The sequence below is a fragment of the Gambusia affinis genome, linkage group LG19 (genome assembly GCF_019740435.1).
Source record: "Gambusia affinis linkage group LG19, SWU_Gaff_1.0, whole genome shotgun sequence".
Taxonomy (NCBI): domain Eukaryota; kingdom Metazoa; phylum Chordata; class Actinopteri; order Cyprinodontiformes; family Poeciliidae; genus Gambusia; species Gambusia affinis.
The window spans coordinates 16,377,307-16,395,961 of NC_057886.1; the positions used below are offsets into that span (position 1 = coordinate 16,377,307).

The window sequence follows — 18,655 nt, forward strand, 5'->3', positions numbered from 1 at the left end:
TTTGAGAATGTGAGGTTCAGGGAACAGTGCCAGAAGAGAGACTGACAAACACAGCGAGGAAACTCTGTGGTATCATTCTTAAAAGCATGGAGTGGAGTAATCTGAAAAACGACCCAAACCAAAAAAAAAAAAAAAAAAAGCTTTTCACATTTTTAAAATCTTTCCAGGTCATGGTGATGTGCGAGTTTATTTTGACTGTATCATCTTTTGACTCTTGACTACAACTGATGAAAAAACACAAGATGGATTCCTTTTGTTTATTAAATAGTTTATCTTGGCGATTGATGCTTTAGCCAATTTCTTGACAAGAGGCAAATTCAATGAGAGGAACTTGGGTCATATCTTTTTTTATTGTTGTCAGTAAAAGGGAAATAAGCCCTTCTATCTGTTTGCTGGTGCTGACGCTTCCTTCCTTTGTTGATAGCAGTGTTGCTTCTATGCAGCTTTCACACAAATAGTAGACATGCAAATCATCTCAATGGCTGAAAACAAATTTTCCAAGAAAGAAGTGGCAGACCTGAAGGAACATCAGGAGACGGACATTGAATGCGCTAGAGAGGCAACAGTCTAGTGTTCCAGTATATGTGTTCATCCAAGCAATCCCAGAGGGCAGGGCGGTGGAAACATGGGAAATTACAGCAGGCGTGTCAAGAGGCAAACTTGTGAAACAGTCAGAGAAGGAGGCAGATCATGAAGGGGGCTGATGTGTGAGGTCAGTCGAAGATGGGAGGCTTGAGGGGGCAGCTATTCAGTTTGATGATCGGGCTCCTGTTTCTGGGGAGCCTGCTGACCACTTTCATGTGGTACATGCTGGACAACAAGTAAGTTGGCTTTGTATTTGCTGTGAATGGATTCTGCTTGATTTTGACAAAAGTGGCGCAAGATGCTTATAAGGATGATGCTTATCAAATCATCTTAATTTGCATACCTGATTTTTTAACCAGGTATGCATCAGATTTTCCTGATGCATACCAGGACTCAAATTGAACAGTCTCTCAAAGAAAAACATCTTATGCTATACTTTAGGCTACAGAACAAAAACTGAGTCCTGCTGTTGAAGGATAATTTGTTCTAAGTTTGCACAGTTTTTTAAAAATGTTTAAGTATTTTTCCACATTCTATCAATCTTTGTCGATTTAGCAATTTTAGCACAACTTAAACACAAAGCCTCTTACCAGAGTTAAAATGGAATTAAAAAAATACTGCATAAACCTGGAAGACATCCAAAATCACGCACAGTATAGGATGAAGTTAAAGCTGTAGTATATAACTTCTAAAAAAGTATGTTCTTTTCATTTTTGTTAAAACTGTCTCTGTGTTGTTAGTTTAATATGAGACATAATCTAAATAAATGCACTTCCCCTGGTCAAAAGTAGCCAATCAGGCCTTAGCGTTGTCAATCAATACTGCTCAATATACTAATGGTGGAGTAACAACTTACCATGTATATAAATAGCTGTTTCTGCAAGAATAACAAACAGTATCACTAAAAATGGTTGATTATTAATTAAGGTATCAATAATCAATACCTTTGTCAATTTTTGAATTTTTTTTTTAAAGTAAATTCTCAATGTTCTGACATTTAAAGCATCATGAAATCAGCTTTAAAAGGCAGCCTGGAAAAATATTAGAATGAGAAGGAGCAGAGGGGCTAAGAAAAAGAGAGGAGGGACAGCATTATTTTAAAACAGGTGATAAAAATACCACTTCATCAAGATCAAAATCAAAGATGCTGACCATTCATGGAGACAGAAATTTCAGACAGGCTTAAACTGAAGTGAATAACATTTCATTTCGACTGTGCTTTAAGGTTTGGTTTCTTCTCTAATCAGTGTTGAAACAGCCTACCTAGGAAAAACATTTGTTGAAGACTATGTTCGTCATTTGGTGTTTTTATTTTCTCTCATTGGTGTCCCAGAAATTTGAAAATTCGCCGACACCTGCCCAAAATGAAAATTGTCCCCCGGTCTACAGATTCCTGCAAAAACTGTGGGTAAGAACTGTGGGAGCCTTGTTTTGTTTTGTTCCATTCCTGCCCTATGTATACTTACGGAATCTCTTTATTCATTTGTTGCAGAGAGACTATAAAGAAAGCACTAGATATTTACTACAAAACCTGGAGAAAACAGGAGCAAAGTTTTAAAAATTTTAGGTAAAAACCTCTTTTGTTAAATTGTTTGGTTGATTTTAGATATTTCCTTTTCGTTGATTGTGAAAATAAGTTTACGAGTATGTGTGAGGTGAGGACTCAGTTATCGCTGCTGGTCTTACTCTCACTGCTTAAGCTTGTCTTTAAAAAGTATTTAGAGATATGTAGCAATGAAACAATCATTCTGCACAAAACATGTCATTTTTGAGGGCAATATATCTATTATTTTTGGAAAAAACTAATCAAAGATTTGTAATGGATCTTGGCATATTCGCGATTCAGCAGTCAGATTTTTCTGCAGAAGGTAAATCCAAAGTATCTGAATCTGAAGCTACTGACTCTCCAGTTGTCCTTAAGTAAAAGATGGGGCTGAGCAAACAACCTGTGCAGAGTGTGACTGTGGAGGAGGAAAGGAAGTTGATTTGGACATGCTGGGGACAGCTGGTTAAATAACTCCTGATCCACCAAAACAGTCTTACGCTTAGTTTACTTCTCTGACAACTTGTCAGGGTTGAGTGAAAAGCTGAGCTCTTTCCATCAATGATGCATGCAGACTATTCTTCAATATCATCCACTGCTGACCCTGATTTCTCCACGTCTTGTGAGAGCAAGCTTGATCGTTTTCTGCAGTGAGCCATCTGGACAAGGCAATGGACCAAGTGGATGACCCAAAGAGATTTCTATCTGCTTTCTGTATTTAGGTTGTGCTTTTTTTATTGTGTCATTGTGGGATGTGGGTGTTTTTAAGCCTTTTTCTAAATGTTCTCTTATGAGACTTCTCCATTCTGGTGAGCTTGTAGCAAGTCATTGCTTATAGTTGATTTAAAAAGATACATCTAAGTTTTTTTCCCCACTGTCTGAACAAGTTAATGCAAACCAAACTTTTCTTGTTTTACGTCAGTTAGAATTTTTGCTAAATTTCAGAAAACATAGCGAGAGTATTCTCTAGATATTTTTTTGTAACTTTCTCCAAATTCGAGAGTTTTCATATGAAATCATTTTATCTCTAAACATATAGTTGAAACCACACATGTGCATCCACTGAATAAAATGACCCCCATTTGCTTCAATGATGCATGCAGACTATTCTTCAGCATCATCAACTGCTGACTCTGTTTTCTCCAACTTTCTTGGTTGTTTTCTGGAGTGAGCCACCTGGACAAGGCAATGGACCTCTTGGATGACCCAAGACCTTTTTAATGTGAAGGTCTCTCATATTTAAATTATTATCATACACCCTAAGAGATTTCTATCTGCTTTCAAGACGGCAGTCCTGTTTTCTGCCTGTGTCTTAACATTTTGCTTATTCATTGTGCTATGAAACATGATTGTTGGTTAGCATTTTGACTCCAGTCAGGTTACTTACTTGATAATTGAAACCAGACATTTACATGCATACATGGAATAAAAAACACACATCTTTTTTGTTTAAGTCAGACCAAACCTCTCTTGTTTTAAGTTAGAATTAGCAAAATTATTTCTATTTGCCAAGTGCTAGAAAACACAGTGAGAACATTCTTTTTTGGAGATATTTTTTTGTAACGTTCCTTGAATTTAAATGTATACATTTGATCAGTATCAGGTATAATTGTCTTTTAAACTTTATGACTTGTGGAACTGGTGCAACTAATTCTGTTTCGTAGCTCGGCTCACTTGCACACACCAAAATGTTAACTTTGTTGTCCTTAAGTCACTTTGTAGCCACTTTGGCTGTATGCTTAGGGTTATTTTCCATTAGGAATACAAATCTCCACCCAAGTTTTAACATCCTGGCTGATGTTTTTAGATGTTGCTTCAATATTTCCACATATAGTTCTTTCTTCCAGATGGCATCTATTATATGAAGTCTATAATTTATTCTTGCAGCAAAACAGCCCTACAGCATGACGTACTTCACAGTTAGGATGGTACAAGCAACCATGTTTTTCTGCCAAACGTAAGGATGGTCATGATGACCAAACAGTTTCACTTTAGTTTCATCAGACCACAGGACATGTCTCCAAAGATTAAGATTTTCACCCAGGATCTACACAACATCTCTGGTGTCTCTGGTGTAATCTGCACATTCTGAACCAAAACACATTTTGTCTTTGGGACACAGAACCTGCCTCCTTCCTGAGCTGGCATGATGGACATTCCCATTGTGTCTATACTTGCTTATAATTGTTTGAACAGATGAATGCGACACCTTCGAGTATCTGTAAATTGTTCCCAAAGATAAACCAGACTTGTGCAGTTCTTCATCATCTCTTGGCTGATTTATTTTGACTTTCCAATCGTGTCAAGCAAGAAATCTGTGTGTTTAAAATACATCCACATGTGATTCCAATTAAATGAAATGTGACAGTCAGCCTGTCACATTTGAGGAATAAAGCCCAAAAGGTTTGACCCAACTTATACGTTTCAACTGACAATTATCCCTGATCCTTACCAAATGTAGACTGATGATGTCTGACTGATGTTGACTTAAAGTGTTTAGCTTTTCACCATAAGTTCTACAAAGGCATTGACCTCTGTCCTTCTCTGTCCTAGGCTTCTGTAGATTGTGATGTCTCACGCTTTCAGTGGACTCATTGTCTGTCATGTTCCTACGCTACCTTATGCTGAATTCTGTTTTTTTGAAGTGAGAGTATCTGGTTTTGGTTTCTCCTTATTTACACTCTTCTATTAGAATCTTGTCAGATGGATTGTGCCTTCCTAGCTAGACAGAAAACCCCGTCCTTGATTGAACAAGAGGATGATATAGCTTCAGTATATCATAAACCAAGCACCATGGAATGATGGCTCTGATTTCTGCAAGATCCATTTTCACGTGAGACATCCAGAAGGCAGAGAGGGAGCCATTGTATTCTCTGAGGTAGAGAATACACCAAATCGGCTCATGTTACGTTGTATGCTACGAAGCTTGAAGTGTGCTGCCCCCAGGGTTTCCTAAAACCTGGGCTGTGATACTTAGTCACACAGGCTGCCAATTTCTTCTGCCAAGTTCAAATAACTTACATTAACTAATAGCTATGCGACTCTAATAGAAATGATCTACTAAACTGAGTTTACTTAGTTATTTTCATCTTATTAGAATCATATCCTATAAACTAATCTGTAAATTAAATTATGATATTTGAGCACAATATCCTATTAAAATGACTAACTGCAAAAAATAAACTTATATGGAATGGTTTAAGTACATAGATCTTGTTCCTGAAAAACCCACAACTGCTTCACTTGTTCCTTTAAAAAAATTTAAAACTTCATTAAAAACATCCATCTTCCACTTGCTTTGAGCTAGCCTGCCTCCAGCAGCAGATGGAGTGGTATAGTCTGTCACTGGGCTCGTTAAAGGCAGATCAATTTACTTTACAACCAAAACAATGTGTTGTTTGACTTTACAATGTTTGATTTTCCATTCTACATGTAATAAATAAAGCCCTTGCTATTCCCCAGTCAGCAGCTGAGCAGGAAGTGCCATGGGTTAGATAAAGCCATCATTAGCCAAATGAACACTCCTCTGGGATCGAAGCTTGTTTATGATGGGGAAAAGAAGAGGACGGCTCAAATAAATGCAGAGCTCTTCAGCACCTTCCCAAAGGTGAGTTATTTCTGTTTCTTTAATGTTGTTAAAAAAACAAACAACATATATGTTGAGGAAAGCCTTCAATAGACTTTTCTAAACCAGTGTCGGCACACAGGCATTGATATATATTACTGGATTTGTCAATATACCAACAATTAATCAATAATTTAGTTTTACATAATTTCCGCTGTTAAAATTAGGGTAAGAAATTAACTTTACTATGGCTTCTATACTCTATGTATTTCATCCTATTTCATGATTGTTATGAATGTCGCTATGTTTTACAAACAAAGGAGGCAATTAGTCCAGTGTTTGTCATTTATTAAACTTTATTAAAATGACCGTCGCTCCAGTGTACCACAACAAAGGGAAAATAATGCTAATAAGCAGGTGTAAAACAACTTTAAATCACATGTATTCTGCTTTTTCTCACTCTCTTTGTCAACTTTAATCTACATGCAGCCCACAAATTAGAGATTAAATTCAAGTGCATCAAAACATCAACACCATGTTTCAGCATTTTTCACACAAAAAATACATAAAAACCCCAAACAGAACATTCAGTCTGTTACAGTTTCATATTTTACGATTATTTCAATTATATGAACAAATTTTCCCATTTTATAAGTGAAAAAAATCCTGCCAGTGGAAATAGTACTTTTTAAATTGATATTAATAAATTATTTGCTTAAAACAAACTCATATCTTGATGGAAAGTTATTTTAAAATTAGCTTTGTCTTAAAGTAAGTGTACTAAGATATTTGCACCAAAACTGGACCAGATATACTTGGTAAGATCTGGTATTTTAGCAATGTGGCTACAACAATGTACAAGTATGAATTATAAACATTCAATCAAAATTGATTTGAGTAAACAAAGAATCAGTGAAAGTACAAATATATACAAGTAAACATAGAGAAACAGAGTTTAGTTAAAACCAAGCTCAATGACAAAAACAACTAAAAATGAAAAATATCAACAAATACTTTCAACACTTCTTTCCATACAGCAATTTACATTTCCATATTATGATTTAATCTTTACATTTTGATTCCAGGTTAGTCCTTTCTCAAACAAAACAAGGGCTTCTTGTGCCGTTGTTGGGAACAGTGGCATCCTGGCAAACAGCCAATGTGGAAAAATGATTGATTCAGCTGAATTTGTCATCAGGTGAGAAAGATGTTTCAGTTGAGATGCTGTATAATTATGGTTATGCTGCATAATTTCCATTTAACAGCATCTGTGTTTATTTTACGTCTAAGGTGTAACCTACCTCCTGTGTCAGACGGATATGAGAAACATGTGGGTAGTAAGACAAACCTTGTGACAGTAAACCCGAGCATCCTCTTAGATAAGTGAGCGAGTTTATGAAATTAAGAGATCATTTATAACCCTTTTGTCATATACAACCACCTGTCTTCATATGCGTTTTATGTCTGTAGGTATGGGTCTCTGATGACACGCCGGCGTCCTTTTGTGGAGAAACTGCGTAACTATGGTGACTCCATGATGCTTCTTCCTGCCTTCTCCTTTGGTATGAACACTCCTGTGTCTCTGCGGGCTTTCTACACCATTGAGGACTTTAAAAGTCCCATCCGGCCTCTCTTCCTGAACCCACTGTACCTTGAGAGTCTGGCCGTCTTCTGGAAATCTCAGGGCGTGAAGGCGCTACGGCTCAGCAGTGGCATCATGATGATCAGCCTGGCGCTGGAAATTTGTGACAATGTGCATTTGTATGGATTCTGGCCCTTCAGTATTCACCCACACAACTTCCAAGACTTGAGTAACCATTATTATGATAATAAACTAGATAAAAAGAACATCCATGCCATGCCAACAGAGTTCAACCAACTGCTGAAACTGCACACCCAAGGTGTGTTACAACTACACTTGGGGGACTGTGAACCAGATGATTATTATTAGCCTTGGAGGAAAAAAGATCCATCTATCTAGACATATAATCCTCTTTTGAATGAAAGGTTTTTTATGATAAGATAGATGGCACACAGCCAGTGGAAATATAAGCTTTCTGTAATTTGTGTGAAAATCCACTGCCAAGACACAGTTTAGTTTCTTGAAGATTGGAAAACTCTGGATAATTTTAATATATGTAGATTCTATAATGACAAAAAAAACCCTGTCAATGTCTACTCAGGTTTGTGCCTTTAAAGGGGATGAATTATGAAAAATTTACGTTTTGCACATTTTTTGTACGTCCATATTGGTTTTTTACTGCTTTGAAAAATGTCCAAGCACTAAAAAAAATAAAAATAAATAAATCATCCCGCTGTTTTTTGGCAATAAGTTAATGTTTTTTGGTGTTTGAAACATAAGACGTTTCAAAAAACCTCCAGAATGTAAAGTAACAAATCAGCAGGAACAGTTACCTAGCAACCACTGCCCAGCCTGTTACCTAGCAACCCAAGCGGAACTCCTGCATGCTTGATCAACTGGTTTTATCTCTATATGTGCTGTTTTGTCTTTTCCAAAACACTTGGAAAAGACAAGTGTTTTGTTGTTGACTTATCATTCAGAAACCACTTGCTGTATTCTTGTTGGCTGTACATGAGGCTCTACTAATGCTTTTCAAAGATGTACAGTTGTATAACTGAGCGTCTGCTTGCATCCATTTTCATGTGAATGTGAACTTTGAGTTGGGAGATGTAGCTATTCTGAAAGGAGCTCAAAATATTTAGAACTGTCCAGACTGAAATCTCATTATCTAAAAATGACATTGTGCCAAAGAAAACATGCATTTATCATGTTTTGTGTAGTGCATAGACCTACTCTAACCTGTTTAAATGATAAACAGTTGCGGTTTCCACAAATAAAGTGCAATAATAATATTTCTATAAGTGCCTGACCTGTTTTTCCTATTATATCAAATTTTCACAGCACAGAGCTGGAGATTTAATAATTAATTTGAACAAGATATGATCACTATGAACTCAGAATCTCAGGGCAAAATTCAGAGGCGGGAATGAAGCTTTATTTTATGCAAAAGGTGCAACAAACTTTAAAAATGGTAGTTATTTTTAATCTACACCGGTAGGTGGTGCTATTTGCTGCTCAGAGAGATGGCTTGACATGGAGAGACTCAGAATATAGAAATTTAAGATTTAAGTATTAAGTAAAAAAAAAATGCTTGTAGTTTTTGATCATAAAGTTTCTCTGTTATTTATAAAACTTGTCTCAAATGTTTGTAGTCACACTTTGTGTTTAGACAAGTGTCAAAACTACACAGATCTATTTCAACAGCCGCTTTGAAGAGTCAGTGTTACGTGTGTACAATGAATTTGGGTATTTTTATACGGGTATTTTAAGCTCAGCTGACGCTCATCTTATTCATTTAAATGCTGCTAATTAACACAATGCAATTTCTCCAATATCATGGAATGATATGATATGTCTCAATTTATTAAAAAATAAACTTTGTCAAAACTTTTAAAGAATGACTCACTTACCCAAATAAGTTGCCAAAAAAAAAACAAACAAACCTAAAATGACTTCCAAACACTGTCAGGAAGAGAGGCGCTCATCGAGTCCAATCAGATATTGAGGAAATAGTTTGGAATGAGAAAAAGAAAACAAAATTCTTTATCTCATCTAATTGTTTCGTATTTAAATAATTTGGTCTTCTCATGGCTCTCAATTTTTTAAATTTAACATTAACTCTACGTAAAATGTACACCAGAGATTAAGCAATGACAATAGTTAAACATTAAACTGGAATGAAGCCTTTGTGGCTTTTTGCGTGCAGTTTTTCTGGGAGGAGGGGGAAGTTGCATGAAATTATCTGAGGTGTGACACCGCGTTCAGGAACAGCTTCAAAATTCTCCATTGCAGAAAAGCAAACGGATGGTAAGAGGACTATCTGGAAAAGTTAGCAGGAAGGAAAAGAAAGGATGAAGGGAAGAATTTTCATTTCAATCATCTTCATTGGGAGTTTGCTGATTCTGGTGTGCTACTTACAGGACATCAGGTAAGAAACTTTTAAAATTTTACAAGACAAAAACACATTTTTCTGTAATAAAAAATGCTTAGATTTTTTAACCGTATCCACACAAACAACAGTTGTTCTTTGAAGAGAAAAAAAACAAACATACTTCAAAAACATAAAAAAAAAGCAACTCTTTATTATCACTGTAATAATGCTACTGTAACGTTAACAAAATTACATTTTTTGTGGCAATTGCATAAAATTTAAAATTTTGACAGAAAATTGTTTCTGAACTACTTGAATAATGCAAACTAAATTGTTTACAAATAGGCTGTGGTGGACAAAGTACTCAGTTTCACTACTTGGATCAAAGTATTGATCCTGCTAGTCAAATATTAATCCAATAAAAGTAAAAGTACTGAATTATGAGTTTCGAAAAATACCCAAGTTTTGAAAGAGAATTGGAGAATTTTGAAGCTGTTCCTGAACGCGGTGTCACACCTCAGATAATTTCATGCAACTTCCCCCTCCTCCCAGAAAAACTGCTGTGAGAACGCAAAAAGCCACACAGGCTTCATTCCAGTTTAATGTTTAACTATTGTCATTGCTTAATTTCTGGTGTACATTTTACGTATAGTTAATGTCGTAAATCGTGAGCCATGAGAAGACCAAATTATTTAAATGTTTAGTTATTTAACAATGCATTTCACTTGAGGGTTGTTGAAAATATTTGTCTGTTAATAAATTGTCTGTTATATATTGGAAAGAATAGTACAGTAACTACAAATGTAAATAATAATAATAATAATAATAATAATAATAATAATAATCTGTAAACACTCAGACGCTTTACAATTTCATGCATTTTTTGTTCACTTCCTCACTAACAGTAAGTAGATGGAAGTGTGGTTCCAATTCTGCACCTACAATCACACCAACATATTTATTAATAAAGAAGTTAGGTTTAATGTTCTCCCTGGGACATAATTTTGGACTTGAATCAGCAGTGTTCTGGTTGCAGGATAAGTACCTAAAATGTTCCTAATCATATCTGTTTTACAAACTCAGCTACTTTCCATATAGCCTCTACTTAAAGGAAAAAAATAAGTGACTCACTCAGAAACTCTAAGTCGGGGAAGTTTGTCATGCTGAGCTTTAGTTGGTATTTGAAATTTGTGAACCAGTTCTTTTAAAAGAAAATAACATTTGCTACAGTAACCTAGACCCACTTTTGCACAAATACAATTCAACAAAGTGTACTTGGTAGAAATTCATCAATAGAATAAAGGGACTAAAGTCTTAAATGATATTAATCCATGTTAGAATCAGAAGCATTAATCAGGGAACACTTCTGTGAGTAAGTTTGTCTGCAGCAAAATGTCTTTTTATTTCAACCAATTCAAACATAGGTGGGTTGCATAAAGCTGTTTGTAATTGTGTAATGCTTTATTCAGTGAAATCTGCTAATAAAAGTAATTAGGCTATATTACCAAAAATGTTAGTACTCCAAGTCCTTAAAAGTTAGAAAACCCTCTCTGTAACTGTCAGAGCTAGTGAATGGAAAATAATATTTTTATATATATAACAGCTAAAAATCACAGAATTTCTGACAAATGAAATGTGTGTGTATGTGTTTATCATTTTGCTGATATTTTCTCTGCTTTTTCTCTTTTTGGGTATCACAGCAACGTGGAACGTAACCAAAACCAGCATAAGATGAGAGGCGCACCTAACACCATTAATTCTTGTAAAAACTGCGGGTGAGAAAAGAAACATCTGCAGCTATTTACTTTAGCAGTCTCTTTATCCATGTCAGAATCAGATCAAGATACGTTATCACCATGGAGAATAACAGCTTACTTTGTTGTTGAATGTATCTTTGTTTTCCAGAGAGAAAATTAAGCAGGCATTAGAGATATACTCTGAAACCTGGACAAAACAAGACTTCAACTGTGAAAAATTCAGGTGAGGACTTTTTCTGTCGCCTCATCATGTCATTGTAAATTAATGAACTTGGCTGTAGTTAAGAGAACGTTTAACATGGTTTTTTGTGATTTCACAGGTTGGACCTCAGAGTGAATGTCAATGGTTTTGATGAAGCCGTCATAACCCAGACGAACACTCCAGTGGGATCCAGGCTTGTTTATGACGGTGAGAGGAAGAGGATATTGAATGTGACCCAAGAGATTTACGACTTATTTCCAAAAGTAAGTTGTTTTCTTGCAACACATCAGGTCTTAAACATCATGGTTCTTTCGTTTTTCTTTAATATTCTTCCTTTATAAGAATATGGCTCTACCCAAAGAGGGTAGAGCCATCTCTACCCTCTTTGGTGACGTGGGAGAGATAACGGTTTAATGTGAATTTATTGGCACATTAAGTCTCCCAGATTTCTTGTTTTGTTGGTATGCCTTCTTCGTAATCTAGACTTAATCTACAAAGTCTAGATTGATTACAAAGTCCTAGCTTTCGCCCATATCAAAGATAAGATTTTGAGTTCAATAGTTTATAGAGCAAAAACCACACAGTCAACAAAACTATTCCTGACAAGTTCCCAGCATTCAGCAAGCTACAAGAAAAAAATTACTAACAACATGGCCGGGTCAAAGCTGTGAAAACCAAATATTTACGTCAGGTCTATTTCTCACCAGTAATACAAGATGATCCAATCACATAATCTCCCTCTAAGTTTTTTTATTTATTTATTTTTTTTAAAGATTATTTAGACAACGACAAAATAATAATTCAATCTGGATAGACTCACACAGAGAAGGAAAAGCAGTTAGCAGACTTAATGATACAGAAACTTTTGGCGCTCGAACCCAGCGGAAGACTTATGAGCTGAGGATTACCAGGCAGGTGATTGGTCCAGGTGCTCGGTGGTCTTCCCCAGGTCCGAATACTGGTGGTGGAACGGAGTCTTGAGACGAAGCAGCAGAAAGGGGCTAGGAAGATGTCCCTGGGTTGAAGATGGAGATGGGGAGGAGGCGGGTCAAAGCGCGGCTGATGAGCGAGAAGATCCGGGAAGGATTGTCCTTTGAAGGGATCCGTGAACAGCGATTGGCTGGAGCGGTGCGGCGCACCTGTCCTGATTGGCTGCGGCGGGGGCGTGATGAGCGTCTGATGTAGGACGGCTGTGTGTCGTCTCCCAGCTTGAATTTTCACTTAGGCTTCATTTTTCAGAAGAATTCTCGTAGCCTAATATTTAAGACAAACAAAAACAAAACTAAGACTAGAAACACATTATTTTGTGAGACATTTTGGCGGGGAAAAGATGGAAGGTAAAGATTAAAGTTGAGTATTTATGTTTATCTTTCACTTCAAAATACTGATACAGTTCCAGCGTGGGCAGCAGATCTAATGACTGACTTATTTGTATTTATAAGGGTCTAGTTCAATAGACTAGTCATTTCTAGTCTATTGAACTATAGACTATAAGGGTTTCTTTTATTGTAAAAGAAAAAAAGTTAATGAAAAAAATTATTTCTGGACTTAAAGTTATTGTTTATTTCGTCATACTTTGACATTTATCTTTTGTATTCAGTGTTTCTATCTGTTTACTGTTTATATTAGGTTGAGGTTTCTTTCCACCATTTTTCATTCTCTTTCTTTATCGTTCACATTCCCTCAGCTTTCATCCCTTCCCAGCTCCTCTGGTTTTCCTGTCATTTCATTAAGTCTTCATCGATATGTTTAGCTCCCTCTCTTCATTGCTCCTTGCTGGATCCTTCCTTTATCTTATCTCTACTCTTGTCTCCCACGCCCTTGTTTATTAGCACTATTTTGTTCAACATACGTTCCTTACCCATGTTTCCAAATACCATCCATATAACTGTCAATATAAAGAACGGCCTTGCCCTTAGTCTTTTCACTTGTTCCCTGCTCAAAGTCTAAGAAATAAGGTGTAAAACGTCCTACATACATTGCAGATTTAATGGAACAGTATTTTGTAAAATTAACTTTATTGAGCTTTACGTTATGTTATAATGTTATTCTCTCATTATAAATATTGTTTTTGTCACTTTATTTATGACTTCTACTTGTTTGAGTCGAGCTAATTTGTCTGTGAACGTAACACACCTGGTTGGTGGTATTTATAAAAGTTTGAAATAGCAAGCTTAGAAACCGACCCATACTTTCTCTGTTCTGAAGTGTTAATCAAATTCCCGACTTTGCTTGAATTCACACCACATGATTTATATCACTATGTCATAAACAGAGTTTGCTAACCAATTTTTTCCATACATGCTAGGCCACATGACAGTACAGCGTTGTCTCCTTATGTGTTTCTAATGGTTACATGCGTATCTACTACATAGTCGTTATGACTGACGGCTGTGGTCCATCGCCTCCTTATCTTTCCTCAATAAAAGTTATCTGTGCAGCTGACCACGCAGCACCATATCACGATTTATAAAGTGAATTCAACTAAACAGAAGCGATATTAGGTTACAGATGTAGACTACCTTTAAAGGAGAGCATTGGTTGTTTTGACGTCCATCATGGCGGAGTGGGCAGAGTTCTCGAGAGAGTTTCCAAGGTTGTCGGGCAACACTAGTATGAAAGCAATTGCTCATGTTAAGTTGTCATTAGGTGTAAGTACCTGTATGGTAGAATGCCTTTATGTGTCTCTGGTAATCGTGCGATAACTTACGTCTCATTTGCTGATCCCTGAACGCAACGTGATGTATTTTAAGATTTTCTGTTGTTAATGATTTCAGGGTCATCCTTTCTCAAATAAAAGATGGGACACATGTGCTGTTATTGGGAATGGTGGGATCGTGGCAAACAGCAGCTGTGGAAAAATGATCAATTCAGCTGATTTTGTCATCAGGTGAGAAAAATGTTGAAAAGAAAATCTGTCATATCTGAAAACTGCCATATCTAAATTCATGTTTGTTTTTCAGGTGTAACCTGCCTCCTTTGTCAGACGGATATGAGAAAGACGTTGGTACCAAGACAAACCTTGTAACGGCAAATCCAACCATTCTCTTAAAAAAGTGAGTAGATAAGCCACTAAGGTTATTTGTCATCTTAAAAACATCACTGATTGTTTTTTTTCACATCATATTTATATTTGTAGGTTTGAGTCTCTAGTAGGACGTCGAAGTCCACTAATGAAAAAGCTGAGTAGCTATGGCAACTCGATGCTGCTCCTTCCTGCCTTCTCCTTCGGTATGAATACAGCTGTTTGCATGCGAACTCTTTACACCATTCAGGACTTTGAATCTGCCATCCAACCTGCCTTCATCAACCCCGAATACCTCATTAAACTCTCTAAATTCTGGCGCGCACACGAGCTGAAAGAAGCACGGCTCAGCACCGGAGTCATGATGGCAAGCCTGGCATTGGAGCTCTGTGACGACGTGCATCTTTATGGATTTTGGCCATTTGGTATTCATCCATTCAACTTCAAAAACCTGACTAACCACTATTATGATGACATAAAACCAAACACTAATTTTCACTCCATGCCAGTTGAGTTCAGCATACTCCTCCAATTACACAAAAATGGTGTGCTGCGCCTACACCTTGAGGACTGTCAATAAGATGATAAGAAGTTACATGAAGGAGAACAAGTTCTTGTTTTGTAATGACAGGATGGCAATGATAGAGAGAAAGGATTGAATGTACAAAAGGTTTTTGGGAACTGTCTTCTCAGGTTATTTAAAATACAATAACACACTATCTATTCAAATAAGGTCAGCTCTGTTTATATTTATTATGGTAAATGACAAAAATGACATTGAAACAAACTGACCACTATTGAGAAAAAGGTGTCTTTTGTCATAACCTTTTGTGGAGAGTTGTCCTGCTGTGCTATTCAACCATTAGCAGCAGATAAAAATGTTGTGCTTGACAGCTATATGTATGCATGCATGAGTTATCTGGCTGGAATTTGTCTGCTGGTCAAAAATTTCAAATTTCAACAAAAGCAGACTGCACACAGATGATAATATAGATTTTTTATTTTGGTCAGAAAAGACTAAATTATGCCATTTTGTATAATAACGCATTGAAGAAAACTCTAACTTTTGCCTGAATTAAATTTTAAAGGATGTAAAAATATAATTGTACAATGTTGAGTTTCAATAAAGCATAAGTAGTGCAGTATAAAAGAAATATATATATGTTTGTTTGTTTTTTTTTGTGCTGAATACATTAGTTCATAGTTTGTTTGGTGATCCGTCACCATTCTTCTAACAAAACAACAAAAACACTTGGGGGGGTTTTCCCAGCATGGTTATTCTTGTACCAGTTGTAATTTTATTTCTTGTTTAATGAGAAACAATGAACTCTCAGTTAACATTCTCTCCAAAACTTTCCCTTTATGTCTGTGAACTCCAGGCATCTAGCATTCTAAACCATAGTACAATTTTCTGTTCGCAATTTTCAATTAAAATGTTATATCTGCAAGGTTGAATACTAGCAAAAAGCTTAAAAGGTTTGCCGCCGCCTAGTGGTTGAAGCTTGTATGAGAAAATTTTAAACTTTTTTTTTATCTGGGACGTGCATGGCGTCAATAGGTCAAACGGGCACAAGCTCCCAGGCCTCATGCTAAGCAGCTGAGGAATGCACAGGGATCAGCTGTTCCTCAGCCACATGACTCTCTTACTGCCCTCCTGAGGCTCATGTCTTCCAGCCCATCTCCTGTGAAACTATGAGAGGATTTACAAGGAAGAGTACAAGTGTGAACCCAACAGCTGCAGAATAAGAAAATATTCTGTTTGGGATCGCTAGTGTCGCTAGAGGCCTAGTAACTTCCAATGGCTGCCAATGCAGAAAAAAAGAAGCCTTTTAATTTAAAAATAACTACATATTCCCTTATTCAAATCTACTTCATTTTTTTCTTCTCATGTAAAGCTGCAGTATGTAACTTCTACATATATAAAACATTTTTTTTTTTTACATATTTCTTCTGTATGTCATGTTATGACAATATGGTATGAAACAGATAATCTGTGAAAAGATTGATCACCTCCACCTCCTTCCTGAGCTATTACTGCCATCTGAAGAAATGGCACTGCTCCCGACCAAAAACAACCAATCAGAGCGAGGAGAAAGGTCTGACAGCTGTTAATCAACCTTATTTATTCACCTTGTACAGTAAGCAGTATAACAAAATTAATAGTACAGTTCTGCATGGAAACATTGCACATTTGTCCATGATGCACCTTTTTCCGCCACATTCATAATGTACTCTAGCGAACTGAGATGTGGTGAGATTTGAGTTTTCTGACATAGTGCATTATCCACATTGAAGTCACATAAACTGTTATGTAACAGCATCAATCAAGCAGGCTGTTGTGTTAAAAAAAGGAGCACCATTTTGACAAATAAATCTTTCTCCAGACTGCCAGACCAAAAGATTGACATAGATTGTCTCCGATTGTCCAAACTTTTTGTCCTGGAGGTCAAAACTGGAAAATTGAAACTATTGGTGGGCCATAAAAAGTCACTAAATAAAAAATGAAAAGTAATGTCTATTTTGATTTTTACTTTTTTTTTTACTTTTACCTACTCAGTTATAAGATTTTTTATTGAAAACTTTATATCATTAAAAATCCAAACCATAAAAAGTGCTTCAGATTGTTGCTTTATTAAAAGCAAAACGGGCAATTTTTATATTTTTGGGGTAATCAACTGTTTTCTATTTTGTTGGCCAAAAGTTTACCATTCACAAGCCACAAACGGCCCCTGAACCACACTTTGAACACCTCTACAGTAAGCCAGTGGATTCATGCTTTCATTTAACACTATTCTCTAAACGGGGCACAGGAGCAGAACCACAGAGATATAAAAAATTACGGTGAACTAAAAATTATTGTAGACGTACATATTTTCCAAAACATATTTTCCATTTCTGCCTCTCATCTTGAAGTTTAAACTTCAGATTAAACTTAAGACTTATTTTAATGTATTTTCTGCATTTCTTTCACAACTCGCGTGCAGACAGACACTCAGACGGTGACAGGAAGATAGCAAACTGTTTCCCAACCAATTTTCAAATTCAATAATTATGTCTAAGTGTGTGACATAATTGATTTGGCTTATGTAACACCAGTGTGGCCAGGAACAAAGAAACAACAGAGTTCAGTCAGTCTGCTGGAAGGAAATGAATATTTGTCCTATTTTAAGACTCAGGAAAACTGGACAAAAAAGGACAATGAGCACCCAGTGTTTGCAACAAAAACAATGATAGAAAAAGATATTTACCCCTATACAGATTTCTTTCTGTATTTACGCTGACCTTTTCTGCCCATCTGCATAGCTAAAAAAGCTTTGTCTTGATGACACAGCAGTCTATTATTCCTTAAAACTTAGGCATCAGAGGGATTTCAACATGCAAGAGAGTTGGGCAATGCTGGGATGTCTGCTGCATTACGAGATTGTAAACATCATCATGAAAAATAGCTTCTTTGGATTTAATATTGTTAAAAAGCTAATGGGGTCATGAGATGGAAATGGCACTGTCTGGAAAACGCTAATCACTGACAGACTGTAATGAGTGGATATCAGATGTTAGATCTGGAAATTTGCATCAACAGACTGCCAATGCAGAACAAGTGTTCAGCAACTGTGGCTGTATTTGCCCAACCTTTCCATTGCATCAACATTTGCATGGCAGTTTTTTTTTCTTTTTGTTGACATTTCTGCCAGTGTTTTGTGTTACATGTCATGCAAATGTAGGTTGGCATGACCTATATTTGCATGATAGATCATGAAAATATGTGGATTTTCTTTCCACTGGCATTTCATTTTGTTCTTATACCCAATAATTTTGTTTGACTTCCACCCAGAAAGAAATAATTTTAGATCTCTGAATGTGGGATCTTGTAGTACCCAAATGCCAAAGTGAGAGGTTTTTGTTTTGCATACCCAAACAGAGTCCTAACTAAATCTGATCAGAATTAAACTTAGCCTTACTTAAACAGAACATATTTTCCTCTAGACCCATGTGCCTTTAAAGAAAACTTTCCATAGACTCCTTTG

The 18,655-nt window shown here is 36.3% G+C and overlaps 2 protein-coding genes and 1 long non-coding RNA gene across 4 annotated transcripts; 2 read left to right on the forward strand and 1 right to left on the reverse strand.

The window, feature by feature from the left end:
- The first annotated feature begins 483 nt into the window (after nucleotides 1-483).
- On the forward strand, nucleotides 484-9,314 carry LOC122822538 (alpha-2,8-sialyltransferase 8F-like). The gene is made up of 7 exons (XM_044101296.1): nucleotides 484-821; nucleotides 1,919-1,993; nucleotides 2,078-2,152; nucleotides 5,591-5,735; nucleotides 6,779-6,891; nucleotides 6,984-7,076; nucleotides 7,164-9,314. The coding sequence occupies exons 1-7, from the start codon at nucleotides 724-726 to the stop codon at nucleotides 7,642-7,644; spliced, it is 1,080 nt and encodes a 359-aa protein (XP_043957231.1). The 5' UTR covers nucleotides 484-723; the 3' UTR covers nucleotides 7,645-9,314.
- Nucleotides 7,313-14,475, reverse strand: LOC122822541. Of its 2 annotated transcripts, XR_006369161.1 has the most exons (4): nucleotides 14,316-14,475; nucleotides 14,128-14,215; nucleotides 12,514-12,859; nucleotides 7,313-7,428 (listed from the first exon to the last, which is right to left on the reverse strand). It is a non-coding gene; the product is annotated as an uncharacterized LOC122822541 (long non-coding RNA). The 2 variants fall into 2 exon arrangements; XR_006369160.1 differs by lacking the exon at nucleotides 7,313-7,428 and having other exon boundaries at nucleotides 11,942-12,859.
- Nucleotides 9,538-16,347, forward strand: LOC122822539 (alpha-2,8-sialyltransferase 8E-like). The gene is made up of 7 exons (XM_044101298.1): nucleotides 9,538-9,703; nucleotides 11,347-11,421; nucleotides 11,552-11,626; nucleotides 11,724-11,868; nucleotides 14,383-14,495; nucleotides 14,569-14,661; nucleotides 14,745-16,347. The coding sequence occupies exons 1-7, from the start codon at nucleotides 9,627-9,629 to the stop codon at nucleotides 15,208-15,210; spliced, it is 1,044 nt and encodes a 347-aa protein (XP_043957233.1). The 5' UTR covers nucleotides 9,538-9,626; the 3' UTR covers nucleotides 15,211-16,347.
- The last annotated feature ends 2,308 nt before the right edge of the window (nucleotides 16,348-18,655 follow it).